The sequence below is a fragment of the Oenanthe melanoleuca genome, chromosome 8 (genome assembly GCF_029582105.1).
Source record: "Oenanthe melanoleuca isolate GR-GAL-2019-014 chromosome 8, OMel1.0, whole genome shotgun sequence".
NCBI lineage: Eukaryota > Metazoa > Chordata > Aves > Passeriformes > Muscicapidae > Oenanthe > Oenanthe melanoleuca.
Genome location: NC_079342.1, coordinates 11294182 through 11314256, shown reverse-complemented (window position 1 = coordinate 11314256; position 20075 = coordinate 11294182). Strand labels below are relative to the sequence as shown.

At 37.0% G+C, this 20075-nt stretch overlaps 1 protein-coding gene across 3 annotated transcripts in view; it reads left to right on the top strand.

Moving 5' to 3' along the window:
- BRDT (bromodomain testis associated) overlaps positions 1 to 20075 on the top strand; it is a 47226-nt gene that overhangs the window by 24491 nt on the left and 2660 nt on the right. For all 3 annotated transcript variants that reach the window (XM_056497935.1, XM_056497936.1, XM_056497937.1), the window contains 16 exons: positions 2372 to 2613; positions 4760 to 4897; positions 5642 to 5771; positions 6587 to 6759; positions 7818 to 8189; positions 9183 to 9311; positions 9482 to 9670; positions 10925 to 11112; positions 11187 to 11476; positions 11561 to 11674; positions 13208 to 13333; positions 14167 to 14234; positions 15414 to 15576; positions 16300 to 16412; positions 17708 to 17849; positions 19549 to 19622. In XM_056497935.1, coding sequence (XP_056353910.1) covers positions 2422 to 2613; positions 4760 to 4897; positions 5642 to 5771; positions 6587 to 6759; positions 7818 to 8189; positions 9183 to 9311; positions 9482 to 9670; positions 10925 to 11112; positions 11187 to 11476; positions 11561 to 11674; positions 13208 to 13333; positions 14167 to 14234; positions 15414 to 15576; positions 16300 to 16412; positions 17708 to 17849; positions 19549 to 19622 — 2601 coding nt within the window. In that variant the 5' untranslated portion in view covers positions 2372 to 2421. The remainder of the gene's footprint in view (positions 1 to 2371; positions 2614 to 4759; positions 4898 to 5641; positions 5772 to 6586; positions 6760 to 7817; positions 8190 to 9182; positions 9312 to 9481; positions 9671 to 10924; positions 11113 to 11186; positions 11477 to 11560; positions 11675 to 13207; positions 13334 to 14166; positions 14235 to 15413; positions 15577 to 16299; positions 16413 to 17707; positions 17850 to 19548; positions 19623 to 20075) is intronic.

The window sequence follows — 20075 nt, the reverse complement described above, 5'->3', positions numbered from 1 at the left end:
ATCTTCTTATACCATAACCGAGCGTGACCCAGGATAATTGATAAAACATAAGCATTCCCATCATGTTAAATTTAAGACTTAGAAGGTAAGGTAAGAAAATCAAACCAAAATTCATCTAAGTATATCCACTCCCCTTCTTGCATCTCTCTACCTTGTCTTATTGACTACAGGGAGAGCAGGTCTGGCATCAATAACCATCTGGTGTGCTTTAGCCCTTAGCAGCTGCTCCTATTTTCAGTTGATAACTTCCCAAGGACAACCCTTGATAGAGCAGGTTTTAGTTAGGGCTGCAGGTGTTTGTTATTGTTAGAGAACAAGATGAGGGTGTGAGTAGGTTATAAAGACTACTCTGTCTGCCCTCTAAAGCTCTCTTCTTCCTTCATCTTTTAGGAGGGAAGGAAGTGAGTTGTGTTTTCTCAACACCTAATATTTATATGGATTATCTTCAAAACTAAGGTTTGTTTGATGTATCCCAAGAGAGATCCTAAACATATAAAAATGCTGTTTTGTGGGTGTCTTTAGGGAAACAGTTGTCCTTTTGAAAGAAGAGATGGTGCTACTTGCATTAAGAAGGTTGTGCTCTGTTCTGTGTAGTCTTAATATAATTACCTGAGGAAGGTTCCAATGTTATTTATGGCTCTTCAGTGTGATTATTGGTAATCACCTAAACAAAATGTGTTAAAAAGGCTTTGAAGAATGAAATGCTCTTAGTGTGTAGAATCTGCTACATTGTCTGTCTTTGTTCTGTATGTGTTATGTTAATATTTTTTCAAGCTGCTGTTCTTGACCACTATATGATGTATACAGGTTTTATGCTGATAGCTGTAATAGTGAGCTCAAACAAGAGGAAATAAATGTCTTTTCAGGAGGTTCTTTAATGCATGCTTTTAGAGAACACTTACTGATAGCAAATAATCTCCTTACCAAAAAAAAAAAAAAAAAGGAAAAAAATTGATTCTCGCAAGATGTGATATTTTGCCAAAAGCCTTGACTTCTCTAGCAATATAATTCACGTCAGCTATTTGCTTTTTACTCTTAAACTAAAACCACATTTCCATCAGGTTAGCTAAAAACTTCAAACTGGGTCTTAAGGAAACATTCTAGGCTTCTTTTTTAAGACTACTTGGCTCTTGGGACCTGTCTCAGCAGCTCAAGAACACATGGGTTTGGGAAGGGGTGCTTTGAAAAATATCAAAAAACCTTAACTGGTTGGAATCTGATCACACTTTTGCTTCAGTATGCAAAAATAAGTTTTATTTTAAGATAGGGAAGAGTCTTCTGTGACTGGGGAGCTGGAGGGGGAGGTAGTAAACAGACTTGTGGCTGTGTTTAGAAGGTGTAGTCTTAGGTCTCCTGTTAGCATGGAAGTTAGTTTTTACTGCGTAAATTCAGGTTTCAAAAACCAAGTATCCAGGCCTAAGACACTGTTATGTACACAAAACTTCATTCTCTTGGTTTCCTTGGCACTCTTGATGCCAAGTTTTAGATTTTGTTCTAGACTGTGCTGTACTAATTTACAAAATGTTCAAGAGATTATATTATGTTCTTATTTAAGTATTAAATGTAGTTATTTATCTGCTTTTGCTGTAAGATTTTTTGCCAAGTTCACACTGTACTCTTTTACTCTTGTCTTCCATTTCTAGCCTCAGAGCTTCAAATAGGGAAGATGAACAGCTTGCACTTGATATCATCTAGTGTGGGGGTTTTCTGGCAGAAAAAAAGCAGGAAAAAACGATAGTGTATACTAAGAGTTGAAAATAGTGTATGATGGGCTTGGTTGGGTTGTGAGGTACTTAAAACTACCTCAGAACTTTTCTTCTAATGCTGGCAGATCCTGTATGTATCTGGATCTTTTCCTTCTAAGGTAGATATTTTGGTGAAAGGATTAGCATTTAGCTAATGATATCTGGGGGTGCAAATAGTATTTACTCTTACTAGCTAAGGTGAAGGCTTCAGGAGCTCAGAAGAGGTGTGCTTTGGATACTGAAATAAACAAATGAAAATATAAGATGTGTGATCACCAATATCTGCTGAGATGCTACAGTTGTAAGAGTAGGCCATGTGTACTGTTGTAGCAGTGTGCTGGTTACAGTAGCTATTTACCTTATTATGACCTTTTTCACACCTCATTAAATATTTCATTCTGTTATGAAAAGCAGACTATCAGATTTTTTTTAGGAGAAAGCTGGTATGCATCCCTAGACTCTAGAGGTGCAGTATGTCCAGATATGCACTTTAAAACCAGTGTCTTGCTTAGAACACAAAGGTATGCTTGTAGTTACAGTATTGATGTTCTACAAACAAAAGTGAACGTGTAAGCAGCACTAAATGTAGATATCTGCACTGAATACTTCTGTTTTGTTCCCTTCAGGTTAGATGTGTAATGACCTTTGAACAAGTGGATATACAAACTCACTAGAGATGTCTGTTCAAAGCCAGCACCGTTCCATTATTATTAACCCTCCTCCACCAGAATACATAAATAACAGAAGTAGTGGATGTCAAACAAACCAACTTCAGTACTTACAGAGGGTGGTCATGAGAGCCATGTGGAGACACAACTTTTCCTGGCCGTTTCAGCAACCTGTAGATGCAGCAGCACTGAACCTGCCTGTAAGAACCATTTTGGAACTGGAGCATTAATATGTAAATTACTGGAATTAATGTTAAACGGGTTTTTTTCTAATGCAACAGATTATGGAAGACTATTTTTGCTATTGAACTGCTATCATTAATCCAAGTATACAAGAAAAGTGTTCTCTTTCTAGAGAAATGCTGCATTTTGGCTCATTTTTCTGATCTGGAACTAGTAAATCAGTATTTCTAAGGGATAATAATAATGCTTAAACTAGCCTCTTAGACTTTCTGTCTAAGTGTTCAGACTTGTCTACTGGTTTAGACATATTTATTAACACTGCATATGATGCATATTTCTTTTGCCTTTGGGTATTTTTTTTAATATTAGGCAGCCTTAATGTCAAATATTTTTTGATGGAAAATCAGATCTGATTGACCCTGAAGTAAACAGACAAATCTGGAAGCGTTTTTGCTGCTGAGAAGTCATTACACCCATAGTATTTGTCAATTTCAAATTGTTTTACTCTGAAGTCTCTAGAGAAAATAAATACCCCGCAAAAATAGGGAAATAAAAAAAGCTATGGTTCTCATCATACCATAGTGGAGGAACATCCTTCCATGAAAAAGATATGATGCTTAAATTAATTCTGTTCTGCTGTATGTATGTTATTTTTGCTACAACTTAATTGCAACAAAGTGCATGACTAGAATGTTTTGCAATACATAGCTTTCATACAGGTATTTTTAGACTCCAGTTTTGGATGTTTTTCAGTCAAATGAAAACATAGATGATTGGCACAATGGTGTTTCAGATTACCTGGAAGATGCTGCTCTTGCTAGATAAATAGAAAGGTGTTAAATGAAACCATTATACTTTCCCTTGGATTATTGTATTTTTAACCCCTCCAACAGCTTAAGCCTCAATATTAATTTCTGACAAATTTTCAAGACTAATTCTACTAACTCACTGGTTCTGTTTAGAGCAGTTTTTTGTTTAGACAAAAGCCTTTGTCTGTGGCTGTTTCTTGTGATAAACTCATTTGGTCAGTTTGTACAAAAGCACAGTCAAAGTGACTTATCTCTGTCTTTTCTTACCCTTCCTCTTTCTTGGAAGTAGCTGTTAGTTAAGGGTGATATTAAGAGACATTCCATCAGAGTAGTGGCAACATTTACAGCTGGCCTCAGACCAGTTCTGCCTCTGGATTTCTAAGGCAGCATCTTGGCTTCTCAGAATATTTATTAGTTTAGCCATTGCACAGTAACAAGCAAATGTCTGGCTCCATGGCAAGGACAATAAAAGTATTTGCCCCCTTTGCATTTTTCCTCCAAATGTTAGAAGATGCAGAATGGACAATACTCAATTATTAGTTGCATTTTTGTTTTGATAAAATAAATAGCCTGCACTCTGATTTGTTTAGCTTTTCTATTTCACCAAAACATTGTTAGGATTGTTAAGACGGCTTTAGAACACTCTAGAAGTAGTAGGTACTTTGTGCAATTAGCATGTGTATGTTACAATGTATATGTGAACTTAGAGGGGATATTTCCATTCCAATTTCTTAAATGCACCATCAGGGAAACAGCTTCATGGTCTCACTCACAAGGTTTTAGCTGTGCTACTAAAATAATCATGACAGTTCCCATTCCAGCTGCCTTTCAGTCATATTGGCACTTTTTCACTAGGCCAAGCCTAAGAGGAGAGCCAATATAACCAGGGATAAAGTATTTGGACAAAAATTGTGACAACTTGGTAGCTTCTTTTTGTTAGTGACTGAGACTGTATTGAAGTTTTGGCTTCTTTTTCCTCTGTTCTGTAAACTGGAGTGCTGCTTTGTGTAAAGGGCTTTGACATAACAAATGAAAAGTGCATATACTTTTAATAAGTACTACTACCATTGAGCCTATTGAAATAGGCTTGAAATAAATTGAAATAAATATTCTTTGGGGCTTTGAATAATATATATTACATGGAAGAAAAAGGGCAAAATATAAGGTGAAGATTTCCTGAACACCTACATTTTTGGTACGTACAACTATAGGGGAAGGTTTTCCTTTAAATAAAACATTGCTTCTAATCTAACGTAATTATTTCTTGCAATTTAGCTTTCATAACTAAATGTGTAAAAATCTTCATGTCCTAATATTAAGATATGTTTGGTGACTTATTCTTTCAATACCACAGGATTATTACACTATCATAAAAAAACCTATGGACTTAGGCACCATAAAAAAGCGCCTGGAAAACAATTATTACACAAGAGCTGCAGAATGTATTGAAGACTTTAAAACTATGTTCTGGAACTGCTACATGTACAACAAGGTATGTGGAACACCAACTCTTACCAGTAATTGGTTCTATTGAAAGATGCAAATGAGTCTAAAACAAGCACATGCTTATTAGAACATTAGAAAATAGACATTTTCATTATTTTTTTAAACTTTTTACTCTGAAATGTTGGGGAGGTTTTTTTAGCTAGGATTGATTGAGGACACGTAAGTGAAGTCTTGCTTGCTGTTCCAACAACTGAGTGTATAGTTTTTTTTCTGCACAAGGACTCCACATCCAAAATCTCTGGGGTTTAGCTGCAGAGCTCGTGAACAGCAAGCACTATGTCACTGCTGTACAAGTCCAAGGCTAGCAACCTTGAGCCGTGCTCTGTTCCTTCAACAAGTTTAACCTAATGAAGTGTGAGCATCTCCCTCTGCTAGGATATTTGTTGGCTGCATCTTAGTATCTTTGAGCTTCAACAGCTTCTTCAGAACAGGGGTAAATAAGGGAGTTGCAGATCTGCCCCCTTTGGCCTTTGCTGTAGAAGTATGCCAGAGGTAAAGGAGGATTTTTCAATGGGACAGTGAGAGAAAAAGTATTTCAATGGTGAAGTAATTTGGTTTAAAGGGAGTTGCAGGGGTGGGGATGGTAATAGTTTCTAGATCTCTCTGGTACTGGTCACTGTTTTTTCAATCTGCAGGACTGGGGCAGGACTCTCTAGCCTGGTTGTTTTACGAGATAGCTCCCATTACTGTAGCCTCTCCTTTACTGAATGGTACTGACCATATTTTTCAGCCAGGTGATGACATTGTGTTTATGGCCGAAGAACTAGAAAAAGTGTTTATGCAGAAAATAGCCAATATGCCACCAGAAGAAAGATTAGTGTGTCCCAATAAAGGAAAAAGAAAAGCAAAGAAGACAAAAGGTAAGGCCTGTATTGTACACTGAATTTGTAATATATGAAGTAAGTAAAACTGGAAACAGGAAATCCTCTTTGTCACAACTCAACCCTGGAAAAGTTTGGATGTTCTCTACTCTTTCCAGAACAGTCAGACAAATTAATGATACTGGCTATAAGGTTTTAGAAGATTTTTTTTTTTTTTAATTTAAAGGTTTGGTTTTTTTAAGAAAAGGAACCAATTTCCAATTCAGAGACTGTCATGCTGCTCAGCATTGTGTTATATAAACTAATAGGTGTGAATGTCTGTGGGAACTAAACAGAGTAACAGCTGGAAAAAACATGAATTATCAGCCAAATCAAACAGAGAAAAGCATTTGTCTAAACTGTTCTCTGATCTCAGTAGTGGAGATCTGTAATATTGCTGAGCAACATATGCAGGTATTAACTATGCTTAGGAAACATGAACCTACATGATGCAGTCTGCACTCTTTGGTGCTTGGTCTTTGTGTTTGTAGAAAACAACTTGATACTTTGGCAAGAACATTTTTACAATATAGTGTAGTGCGATGCCTCTTTAATCTTTGGTCTGAAGGTAATGGGCATCTTCTTGAAGCCAAATAATGTGTAACTTGGCACAATATTCTAGCTGAAGCACTAAAGGTGGGAGTAGAGGAGGATACCAATGTTGCCATTAAGTAAAAAACACTCGTTCGCATTTATTTATGACATTGCTGTACAGAAGAGTGGTGATGTTGACAACTGGTCAATTTGACCATGAAAAAAATTAACTGCAACATGTAAGACTTAAATTCTAAAATGTCTTGTATTAAAATAACCAGAAGCATGGCAGCTCAACCCTGGGACTTCAAATGAGCAAAGCACAAATGAGAAACAAATTGAAAGCGGTGAGCAGCCTCCAGTGATGACTCAAGAGCGACAGCAGGTTACACTGGCTCCTTTGTCTGCAGCTCAGCTGACTGCTTTAATGCCAACTGCAGTCTCTATAACGAAAGTAAGTTTCCTCAAATAACTTTCAGAAAGAAAGATTGAAATTTCTCCTTCAGGCACTAATGGCAAAACCTTAGGAGCCATGCTTATTGCTGTATATTTTTGAAACTTTTGTTTTAACAGAAGATTGTAAGAGATCTCTATCAAATCTTTTGTATCTCTGCTAAGTAACTGGGCCAGTACTAATTCTGGAAACTAAACAGAAATTGGGATGATTGCTTGGCACATCTTTTCTTATAAACGGAATTTTTAAATGTTCTCAAAGAAACAAAAATAAGTTTAAGATGATCATTCTTGAAGTGTATTACTATATATACTTCTACAGACTTCACCTTGGGGATAATAAAATAAAGCTCTAAGTTCTATTTAATAATTTCTCATGGTTCATATGTAAATCAAAGGCTTGGTTCTTCAAAAATTAGCATGTTTGCTTAAACACTGCGTAACTAGCCTGGAAGGTGTTTGGAGCTCACAGATGCACTCATGTACACTCCTGTATTGACTCAGTTTTGGTTTTGCTCTGCCAATGAGGAATAGGCACTTTTGCCAGGCTCTCTTATAGTGTATATTTACACTTCACTCACGTAGAGTCTGAACACTGATGACAAAACACACATTATATGGCTTCCAAACCAAATACTTATACCAGTTAAAGAAAAACAGAGATAAACCATGTACATAAGGCCCTCTTCCAAAATGAATTGCAGTAGTTTTCCCCTGCCTGTGGCTGTCAACTTGCAGGTAATTCCATAACCTGGAATCCTCACAAATGGCTAAAATCTGACCACAGACAGATGTGGTCAGATCATCTGAAGTACATCTACTTCTCTACATCTAAGATTGTAGGAGCCTATTGAAGCTCCACAAGGATCTTGGTGCGCTGGTCTTGTAATGCCTTCTAGGTTTTTAGTCTAAGCTTGTGGAATTGCTGCATTCTGCTCTGACTTCAGTAGCTGTAAAAGTTCTGACACTTTTTTTGGACTACACATACACACACAAAAGAATAATCTAAAACTGACCGTTCTCTTACTGACATTCGCTCACTTGTATATTTTTTCTTAGGCAAAAAAAGGTGTGAAAAGAAAGGCTGACACTACAACTCCTACTACTTCAATAGGCACAGCAAGTGGTGAATCTTCTGCAATGTTTAATGAAAGAAAAGCTGTAAAAGCATGCAGAGGTGAAAATGAATGTATGGCAACATATAAGCTTCTAAAGAGATCCTTTCCAGATTCTCAACAGCCACCTGGAATTATTAAAAAGATTCAGTTGTCAAAACAACTAAAACATTGTAATGCAATACTTAAAGAAATGCTTTCAAAGAAACATGCAGCATATGCATGGCCTTTCATAAAACCTGTAGATGTGGCATCTTTTTCCACTGGTGTGAGCCAATCCATTGCCAAATGTCCTACAGACCTAGGAGCCATTAAAGTAAGTAACTTACCCCAAGTTTCTGGGGAAATTTGACTTTTTGTGTTAGCTGAAAAGGTGTCATGAAAACTGTTTCTCCTATGAAATGCATAACAGGCCTAGAAACCAGATACATTTCTGTTTGTCAAACTTAGCCAAGGTCACTGAAGAAAGTCTTCTGAGTCTCGTTGTAACACGTAGTGGCTAATCTACCTAACTGCTGAAAAAGCTAAAGCAAGTAGCGAGGGAATTGTACTCCCCATGAAGCACTTCCAAGCATGCTGCATGTTAAATGTTTGTCTGTACACACAGTGGTATTATTGATGCCCTATAAAACAAGAATGCAGTTCTGTTAACTTCTGCTTTTTCCTCGATCTCAATATTCTTGATGAAGTGCCCTAGGACTTCTACACTGGATGTTTACAGGACACATTTCACCTTTTTAGTGGAAAGCAACCATTCTAGATAGAGATGTGAGGATAGTGCTCTGTGAACACTGAGTGTATTTGTATGGGGTAAAGTATTTAGCCCAGTTAAGCTCTCCTTTTTTTGGAGAATGTTCAATTTTAATAGCTTACTGAATTATCTTGAAAGCTAACTTGCCCAATACAAAGGTTATTTCCCAATTTCTCGTCCAGTATTTTGACTCCAGCTATTAAGGAATAAGCTTTGTGTAAATACCATGCACAGAATCAAAAACAGATGCTGACCTTAGAACCAAATAAAACCACCCAAACATTGTTGTCTTGACCAAGTGCTAAAACTACTACTACAAAGTCCTTCCAGCAATTACAATCAAATCTGTTTAAAAGAGGGGGAAAAAATCTCTTACGTTGTTAAAGAGACAATGTTGAAATGAGATGCAGGTATTTTCCATAATTTTTTAATAATATTTACTGTCTTGATATATAAGCTGAACTGAATATATATGTTAAAATTCTTGTTCCTTCTTTCTTTCTGCTAGTTCATGGTGATGCTGTCTACTAATTGTGCCTTAATTTTCTTTTCCTCTAGAAGAAAATGGATAATTTTGAATATAATGATATACAAGAATTTGCTACAGATGTCAGATTAATGTTCATGAGCTGCTACAAATGTAATTCTTCAGACCATGAAATAGTTGCTATGGCAAGAAAACTTCAGGTGGGTGATCTTTCAAGTCAGACTTGAAAAAGAATAGTTTTTTTAATGCCCTGATGTTGAATCCACTAATATTACTGAACTACTGTGCTGCTGTGTAGTTCTACAAGTAGTAGCTGCATAATGTGTTTAGAAGTCTGAAAAATATGATGTTCCCAAACCTAATTCTTCAGGATGTTTTTGAAATGCACTTTGCTGAAATTCCTGATGAACCTGTTGCAAGTGATCATCTGCCACAGCCTGTGAGAGAAATGACAGCAGCTTATTCCAGTGAAAGTAGTCATGATGACTCATCAGAAGAAAAATCATCTGAGGACTCTGAAGAGGAGAGAAAAGTGCACCTCAAAAAGCTTCAGGAGCAAGTAAGCATTAATACTTAACATGTGTGACTTAAGATCTCTGGTAATGCCACTTGCAATGGTCTATTCCAAGGCTTAGCAACAAAAATCAGTTTTGAAAAGATTCTAGAAACTTGTATTTTTAATACAGAACTTTATTCCTGTTTGCAAGCACTGCCAAATGTTAAGTGAATAGTGCCTCATAAATAAAAAGTGAACAATTGTTCTACTACTCTTGCCTACCACTTCTTCAGAGGACTCTCAAACTTATTAAAAAACAAAACTGTGTTCCTTTGGTATGAGAGCATCCAGGCACTCCACATGTAGCTTGGTGGCATCTTCTACCAACAGGGTCCTTTCTTTCACATGGTCAAAAAGCATTGTTGTTACCCTCAGTCTCTTTTGAGCTACACAAAATTAATTTCTTCTTCAGAAAGCTCAGTATGAGAAAGAAGGTACATCATGCTAACTAGTGAAGCAAAGCCATGCTTCCTATTAGGAGTGGGATGGGTGTTGCTTCTGTTGAACATAACTTTTTACCCTGTTGCTGCTGTATCTATAAACTCTGGGGGAAATTAGCATTTGTTCTGTTAGTTTTCAGTCCTTGTCAGACTAGCATCATCAACTTAAGAATGTAGGCAGCATGACAAATGCAAGTGTACAAGCCAACCTTTACAGTAGTGAGGTATTTCAATGTGTCTGATTTCTCATCTCATCATCTGTCCATCTTCCAGTTCCTGAGTTGTGTTAAGCTCTTCTCCAAAATTCTTAATATGCCCCAACTAGCCAATTTATATTGCAAAATAAGATACATGAGCCCAATCCCACTTGCTGAATTCAGCAATGCTGTAGAAATATAACCTAATGAAGCATTTATGTGCATCCCAAATTCCTGAAATTAGAGAGGCTGCTGGGAATCCCTACAATGTTTTGATTTTTTGTTGTTTTTTTGTTTGTTTGGGTTTTTTTTGGGGGGGAGGGGGGGGTGTATATTTTTTTTGTGTATTCCTGACAGAATGCTAAAAGACACATGCTATTATAAATGTCTGCATGAAATAAGCAGTCTTACACCTTCTAGATGCATAAGCTATGACTAAGATACAATATAGTAAAATATTTGGAAAATAAATCTCATTTGGAAAGCAGACATCCTATTAATATCCACTCAGCTGCTACAAATTTCCTGTGATGTTTAGGACCAGTTTATTGTTCTTCCTACATTGCCCATGATTATCAGCATTTTGGGTTTTTTTTTGTTTTCTTTTTTGTTTTTGATAGCTTAAAGCTCTTCACCAGCAGTTGTGGGTTTTGACCAAAGCATGCTTATCTAGACCAGAAAAGAAAAAAGGAAAGGCTAAAAGTGAGAAAATAAAAAACAAGGAAAAAGCTGAAATAAAAAGCTTGATTCAAAAGAAGAAAAATCTGAAACACATGAAGAAATCTAAGAAAAAGCTGTCCTTAAACATGTAAGTGTGGGGACTTTGTGTGGGTGTCAAATTATTTTAAACTGCTGTTACTGCAGTGTACTTTCTTCCTGCAGTCAATCAAAGAAAACCATGCAGCAGGTCTTGTTGGCACATAGGTCAGAAGATGAAGATGGTGCCAAACCTATGAATTATGATGAAAAACGACAGTTGAGTTTGGACATAAATAAACTCCCTGGAGATAAGCTTGGGAAAGTAGTCCATATAATACAGTCAAGAGAACCTGCACTGAGGAACTCTAACCCTGATGAGATAGAGATAGACTTTGAAACTTTAAATGCTTCAACACTCAGAGAACTAGAGAAATATGTTGCAACCTGTTTGAGGAAGAAACAAAGAAACCAGGGTATGTAGTGTGAATGATGTTTTTAAAAGCCCATTAGATTTGCTTTCTGGTTTACTTTCATGTTAACTTCTGTTTCACATGCAGCTAAAAAGCCAACTAAGTCAAAAGAAGAACTTAATTTTGAAAGGAAACAAGAGCTAGAGAAGAGACTACTGGATGTCAATGGTCAACTAAACCCGAAGAAGGAGAGCTCCAAGAGTAATGTGGCTCTTACTTTTACTCATTTGCAATGGAAATAGCTGAAAGTGGAATTCTTCCCTTGGGGTTTAGTCCTGTTAGGTATCTGTTTGGGACTTTCTCTTCAGAATAGTTGGATTTTAAGCTTCCCACTGCTAGTCTCAAGATTATTTTTATGCTGAATGAGCTGGAGTCAGCAGCAAATTTGGTCAGTTACTTGTCCTATCTAAAGCAACTTTCTTATTGCTGCACTTAATACTTTATTACAGGTAAAGATGGTAGCAGTTTCAGAGATTGAGACACTTAACAATTCCCTTATACTATATATGAAAACATGATGGGGAGTGTGGAGGGTCACACAGTCTATTTGTTTGCAATTCATTTTCTGTGGTTTAGAGATGCAAGAATAACCAATTCCAGTAATACTTGTTATGTGGCAGTGTCACTAATGCTGTCATGCTAACAAAACCTGTGTATCAGTGACAGGTGTGCTGTCTTATCTTAGACTTAAGGAAGTGTCCTAGGAGAATAATACAGTTTTTTAGGCAATAATGCATTTCAAGATCAAAGCCAGAAATTCAGTGCATACTTGAGCTATATACTTACTGATGGTTCTCATCAGGGGCTGAAAATGGATCAATGCAGCTGATGCTGCTATTATAAGTCAAGCTGTTCCTCATTAAAACAGTGAGTGCCCTCTATTGAATATCTATTTAGCTCCTATGTAAAATCAGCTGAAATGATAGAAGCAGCTCTGGAAGACATAGGGACATTTGTATGCAGCATTAGCTCAGTCAAATCTTCCTGTCTGGTACACATAATGGCTTGAAAATATCCTACAAAGAAAATCTTAAAGAAGCAGCTGAAATCAATTATGAACTATATGTTGTGAGGAGAGGGAAGAAGCTGGTTACAAAATCTTTACAACTGGTATCTGGCTTGTTTACAAGAACTAAGTCTGGACTTGTATCCAGGGAAACAGGTATCCATGTAACTTCTCATTTTCAAAGCTTCCACAGAGCAAAAACTTTGAAAACAGTTTGACTGCAACATCATTACAAGCTGAGTTAAATCAATTTTGCAGATGCAAAATAGTCAGATGGTGGGGAGGTGGCAGAAGATGGCAATTTGAGAGTGCACATGGCTAGGGGAAGAAAAACTGTCTGTAGATAAAGAGCTATGCAGGAAAGTCTGCCAGTAGCAACATGCACAGAAACAGGCTCTTAACCACAGGAAAGCTTATGGGGGGGATATTGCTTGAATTGTCTTAAGTCTGTACAGTTTTAATCTACTTCAGAATTGTAAGTTGCATGATTACAGTTTCTCCTTGGATATTTCATTAATTCAACTAGCTTGCTGCTAGTATATCCCACTCCTCTCCTCCTTAGAGGGAGGCCTTTGTTTCCAAGTCCACTGCTAAATGGGCAGTAGATAAGGAAGTGAAATAAAATGAACTCTTACATGGGAAAATAGACCTAACAAGGTTGATCATAGTCTTGTATATGAAAAATGCTCCATTGCAGGTGGTCTGAATTCTTCCTTTTTCTCCTGCAGTTGAAAACATTGCTGAGTCAAGTACTGGGCCAAGCAGACTGAGTGACAGCAGCAGCAGCTCCTCAGATTCTGGCAGCAGCACTAGCAGTGATTCTAGCTCCTCAGATAGCAGTGACTCTGAATCAGGTTAGAAAGCTTATTTTTGTGTTTGTGTAGGCAAAATATCTTTTCTCTTAGCATCTACTGTTCCACATGCTTACTAAGAATTGCAGTTATTTTTGATTTGGTTCATTCCATTTTGAAGGCTCAATTTCAATGCTAACAAATGAAATTAATGCCTTAATACTGAGATTCCAGGTAACATAAAACAGCCAAACCCCACTACATCCATCCAGCTTACCAGTGAAAATCTACAGGGACCAAAATAAGCTAGCAAAAAGTCTTTGTATCTAATCTGAACTCTTGACAATTGGGCTTGTAGCTTTGATCACTTTTTGAAAGTGCAATTCACTTTATTTCATCTTCTGGTCTGCAGAATGAAGGGTGACCTGAGCAATAGAAGTGCCTACAGCATTAACTGTAGAGCCAAAATCCACCCTGCTGCTTTAAACTATTTCAAGCTTGTTTAAAAGATATTACAGCATCAGAAGACTGAATGATGTTTCTCTGTACACAGAACTCTTTAGTTTTCTAGGACAGAATAGATCTGCCAAACTGCAGGTCTACAGTGTAGATCTCCATATGAGGTATAAGGTGAGGGGAATGCTCAACCCTCTGCAGTGTGGGGGGGAAGCAAACAGTGAATCAATGGCAATGAAGACCTTGATTCTGCAGGAATCTTTGTGGTCTCTTTTTATATCTGGGAGAAGTTCTCTAAACGATAAAGCTCAAGCCAAAGTATTCACTGTGAGGTTTGACTCTAGGTACAACTGCAACTCTCACCTTCTATGTGTGAATAATGAAACATATGTGAATGACTGATTTGGTTCTTTCCATCCCCCTCACTTCTGTATTTACAGTTACAGAAACTTGTTCAAAACAGACTGGAGCCAGGCAGAACTGTCCAGCTTCTATGGAAAAGTTTAAGGTAAACCTGGCTGGAATGGATGAAATAATTTTGCCCTAAACAAATAACAAAGTTATTACACAAATAACTTTGTTAAGGTTATTTTTTAACATACAATGGTAATAGAAATTAAGCAACTTGATCTGGAGAAATGCTATTTGTTCTGTAGGACTGATTGATATGAAGATGTCCCATGAGCTGTTTGTTATGCATCTGTATAGGAATAGATATACTGGGAGAACTTCTGAGGCTTTTACCTTTTTACAATCATTGTGGTGGTTATGTGTTTGATTAAGAAGGACAGACTGCTCCACACATACCCCACCCACCCCCAAAGAAGGCAAATACTCTCCAAATTGGTCTCTGAGCATAGAATTCACCTAAAAAATAGTGTAATGTTTTTTAATCTATTAATAACCTCCCTTCTACACCTGAGAATAAATAAATTTTACAATATACCCCTTATTTTCAGGATACTTCAATGTTGCTCATTGTTATGGTATTATTAGAACCAGCAGCAGTTTTACCTAGAAATAATTCATAATGCCTCTTAAATTGAATTGCTCTATTCCTATATTATACAGTGGGTGTCAAGGTTAGCTGCCTTCAACAATTTCCCTTGAAGCTACCAGAGACAGAGACCTCGAATTTCAAAGCAAAATCACAGCCAAACCTTCATTTTTCTTGCAATAGACTGACTTTCCCTTAAAGTACAGGAAACTAGGCTGCAAATTTATTATTCAGCTGCTCCTTCTGTATCTTCATAAGCAAAGATTCAGGGAAGGAATTATGCAACACCCTTTTTTTACTTGAGAGCTGCAGCCTCTGCAGTGACAGAATGACAGCAATAAACTTGAGAAAACAGGATCCAGGAAATGAGCTTCAGCTTGGTCAGTTGTAACAGCCCATTACTGACATTCTGAGTAGCAACAAACATATTTGAAATCCTCACATTACATCTTGTTGTCAGGGGTTTTCTGTACCTGTCAGACCAAGGCAGTGAGTGCACTTTTACCTCATGGCTTTTTGTCATCGAAACACATAGAAAATGATGGACCAGTATCACAATACAAGGGGTACTGAAGCTGATAAACAGTGGGAAGGGGTAGAGGTGGGAAAAGAGGATCAAACAGTTATTAAAAAGATTTGGGTCTATTAACCTCTGCAGTCTTTTTATAGAGAATACCACTTTGTTTACAGAGGACATCCTGCACTGCTGGTCTGCAAGTACAGCCCTCCTCTTTTACTAGCAGCTCACAAAATCATGGATCATCTGAACTGCAGCAGCAACCTCCTAATGTACTGCAAAGGCTTCAGTGTAGTTCACTTAATCCATCAGAACAAAATGCTCAGACCCTCTCAGGTAATACCTTTATGGGTATATTTGACTGCTGAGGAAAGAAAGGTTGTCAGGATGCTTGCATCGCCCAGCAAGCTTATCTTGGGATTTTGGAGGTTAGCAAGTGGATAACTGAAAAAGTTCTTGCAGGGTATGGATTACCAAGGAGCATGATGTAAATTAAAGCATGGCAGCGCTGAGGATTGGCTAGGGGTTTCAGATTACTGGGACACTTGTGGTGAGCCAGAGTAGTATGAAAAACAGGAGGTGTCCGTGCTTCCTTCCAATGAGACAGAAAAGAGTACCTTAATTAACCTGGAGTTACAGGAAGTTTTGAACACCTTAAGGCAAGGATTAGATGCTTAAAACCATGCCCAGTACCCAAATTCATTTCTGAAATGCCTATTAGCTGAATGTAAGACTTGGTGCCACAGGTCCTCTGAGCTTATTGTTGTTGTCTAGGCACATCAGATACAGGAACTTGATCCAAGGAGCTATTTTTTTCCCTCCCTTATTTCAAAAAGTCTAATAATGTCAGGGACCTCTGAGATTTTAGTAGAAAACAGCATGAACTGGTAGCTGAGAAATCAATTAAAAACTAATTAAAAATAAGTCTCATAAATCATGTGGCTAGGATGCATATCTCCATACTGAGTTACTCCACAGATCTAAACAGTGACCTAATTTTGAGATGTAGGACTGCATTTTGCATGATAGGGGAAAAATCATATCCTACTTCTTTCTCAGGTAAAATCTCAGCTGTACCTGTTCTGCATGATGCTCCAGACCAGCAAACTCATCTGAGAACTCCAAAGATAAATCAGTCTTCTGTCACCCACTCCAAAAATGTTCTTCCAGAGGTGAATACATGCTTCTCTCCAATTAATTAATTTCAAACAGGATCTGTAAAGAATGTTCTTACATTTTAAATAAGATGTAAAGTAATGCTTCAGGCTTGAATTTGATGTGGTGAAAGCCATTTAAGGTCTACAACAAAAGTTTTCTAAAACCCTAATAATAAAGTGACTCTTATCCTTTGGCAGGGTATTACTTCGTTGCCTATTGGCAGCAACACAAAAGGAAAGTTTGGCTGATCATGTTTATAGTGTATTATAAAGCTTATTTTATTTCTTTTCATGACTATAGCTTGAACTTAGTAAGTAACCCTTCCACACTTACAGGTTAAAAGTCCATCCTGTAAACCAAAGCTTTACAAAAGAGGCAGATTATAATACGTGTTTTGGTTTTGTAGAAATAAGAGTTTCACAAACTCTGCAATACTGAAGGTCTAGAGGCTATACTGGGAAAGTGGGTTGCTTTTCATACCTTTTCCTAGAGCTATGGAAACTGGGGCTTTCAGGGTCTAGATGAGGTTGTAAAATACTGAATCACTGTTGAGTTTTGTCTTAATATGTTCTTGGAGAGTATCCTGGTTAGAAGGGCCACTGTGGAGAAAAGGAAGTTATTGATGTTACTGCAGCACAATCACTTCTATCCTATGATGATTAATGATCTTTGTGAACATGGTTGAAAATTTCGTTGCTTTAATCAGGCTGTAATAGCTTTCTTTTTGGCAATGGATAGAAACTGCCTCTTGAATCTATGAGCACAAGAATGTGTGCTAGTAAGGATGAAAAGCAGCTCACCTTTTCTTATTGGTGTCCACTGTCCAAGGTAGCAGGTAATGCAAATTATGACTCAGGTTTGTGCAGCAGTGTCCTTAGTTCAAGGGATTATTACACAGTCTACTCTTGCACAGAGAAGAAGATACCACTGCACGGAAGATCAGTTACACTTTACACTCAGTTTACACTTTATCCATAAGCTAGAGTGCAGCAACTGCCTTTATGACAACTTTATTCTGCTGTACAATGTTAAGGGTTAAAGATCTCATATCAGTTTCTCATGCTCTACCCACTCCATCACTTGGGATTGCTGAGTTGTGCATTCTCTAAATTGGAAGCCTTGATGTATGAACTTGCTTTGGTTAATATGAATGAAATCTATTTATTCCCTGGTGTTTACAGAAGCTAGAGCTGCAAGAATTTGCTGCTCTAAGCTTCTAAACCTTTAATCCTGATGCTGTGTAATAAGAATCCTCATATGCCAAACACAAGTCATATGAACATATTTTGAAGTTTAGCTTCTCTTCTAGGTGTCCAACAACATTTTCCAAGTTGACAGTGCTGACTGGAGTAAACAAGCTGAGCAAACAAGACATCTAGACAAATTAAATAAACTTCAAAACAAGACCAGCATGAGAACTGATGATTTAGTATCAATAAGTCAAGAACAAAGTATGTAATGTCATAATAAAAACTAACTGTTACCAGGGGTGCAAAGTTAAAAATGTGTATGAAACTGGTTTAAAGAAATATCATGCTGAACACTTGTATATTAATCAGTTTGCAGGATAATGGTGAGTGTGCCATTTTCCCTTGCTCTTTCTTTATTTGCTGCTTAAAAACAAAAAAAAAGGTGAAATTAAATTGATGTTTAGCTTTTGTTCTCTGTTAGAATACACAAAGAAAATTACTTTTTGATTTAAAAATTTAGCTTTCTGAATGTATTACTAGGAATAAGTAACCCAGTCTTCCATGAAGTCTGAGAATTGATGCTTCAACCTGTTGGACTTCACTGGCCTTTGAAATGTCTTCTGCTGAAGCTTCATGGAACTCTTTTCCCAAGGCACTTTGTGTGTATTTTCAGTTATCATCTTCGGGTCTCACTGACAAGGATCTGGCAGCAAATCAATGTTAGAGACTTTCACTATGCAATAAACTTGCAATGATTACAGGAACATTGGCCCTGTGAAAGCTGCATTTTATACTTCATACATATTTCAAACTAAAGAATTGACTGAACATCCATGCTCTGTGTGTCCAGACCCAATTGTTTTGGTTTCTCCTTTACTCTTTGCCCTCTAGAACACCTCTATAATGGAGTGAAGAAGCTTCCAAAAACTTGAAATTAAAAGGCAGAGCCTGTACACTGGTGAACTCTTCTTTTTGGCAAAGTATAATGCTAAGTAGTTGTAGTGTATTAAAGCAATTCTAAACAAGGAGATTTAATTCTCCATTAATTTCTATTCATTTTAGGGTCTTAACAAACCAAGCCCTACATCTACTGCCCCTTTTGTTTGGACTTGCAGCAGCTCGAAGTGGTACATGGCCACAAGGATTTTCACTTGCAAAGTTTTGAGGCTGTGAGGTCTTTCTGAAAACCCCTTTAATGACAAACTGGTTGAGGGTTTGGTACTTTGAATGCAGTGGATTCAAACACTAATCATTTGCATAATAATAATTTAAAAAAAAAAAAAAAAAAAACCAAAAAAACATATTACCTGAAGCTTTTTATTAAGCATTTACTTGACTACTGAAACATTTCAAACTACAATAGATGATTGTTGCTGAATGAGATAAAATGTTTATCTCTGGTTTGAAAATAGTGTTTGGGGTTTTCTTTCCCCTCAAATAATAAAGAAGTAAAAACATGGAGTATATCTGTAGGCTACTGGAAATGTGAGGACTAGCCCTTGATGGCTGACCTATCTGCTTTTTAAAAAAAGTAAACAGGTGTGACAGTTTTAGGTGAAATGAGTTTGCATGATCAGTCAAGTACTCTTAATGCTGGAATCAAAAGGAAAGAGGGCTGGGTGGGAAGGGGAATAAGTAAATGACAAAGTGCTGTGTTGAGGTTTCCTGCCCAAACCTTTTGAGCATTCTGCTGGGACCTCTCCTAGAATTAAGCTGGAGTTAATTTCTCATCTATAGTTGAGCTTACAATACTTTTTCCTACCCAAAAGTGGAGAGAAGTGGTCCAGTTCAACTTGAGTTTAGAAAATATTTGAATTTCTGTCTTTCTGAACCAAGTAATAACTGCACTGTAAGCATTTAAGTCAAGTCCTTGAATGACTAAAGTTTTATAATTTAAATTTGAGAAAGAATATTCTATAAAATCAACATGATCAAAAAGTCTTTTTTATTCTTCCATCAGGTCATTGTACACCTGGTGATAAATGTAATGATAAAAATATACTAGAGCCAATGTCTGAACTTCTTCCAAGAAAGGTAAGTGGTGCTCAAGTTCTTTTTGAAAAGAGGGTGAATTTATTTACTAGGTTGAAAAACTCCCTCACTTAGGATCTTCTCTAAAAATCTGCTCTTTTATGGTTGGAGTATGTAGTGTACAACAGACCTTTGTCATTGTTATAATCTGGACAGATTTATCTCCTTCTTAGTGCTAAAACCAAACAATCTGTGGAGTCTCTTCGTTGCAGTAGGTAAAGCATATAAGATACATGCACACACATATATATATCGTATGCCCATGTTGCCATATTTAAATATAGCTTGTTTCATCTAGTTTTAATATTTAAACAAGGAACTAGTGTTCCTTGATCTACTTCTGCCAAATACTCTCAAAGTTTATGAGAAAGCACATCAAAATCTGCTCAAATTGCTGCATTTGCACTATTGTTCTGCCAAAGGAAGGATATTTTGTGTATATATTTCTAATAGGCC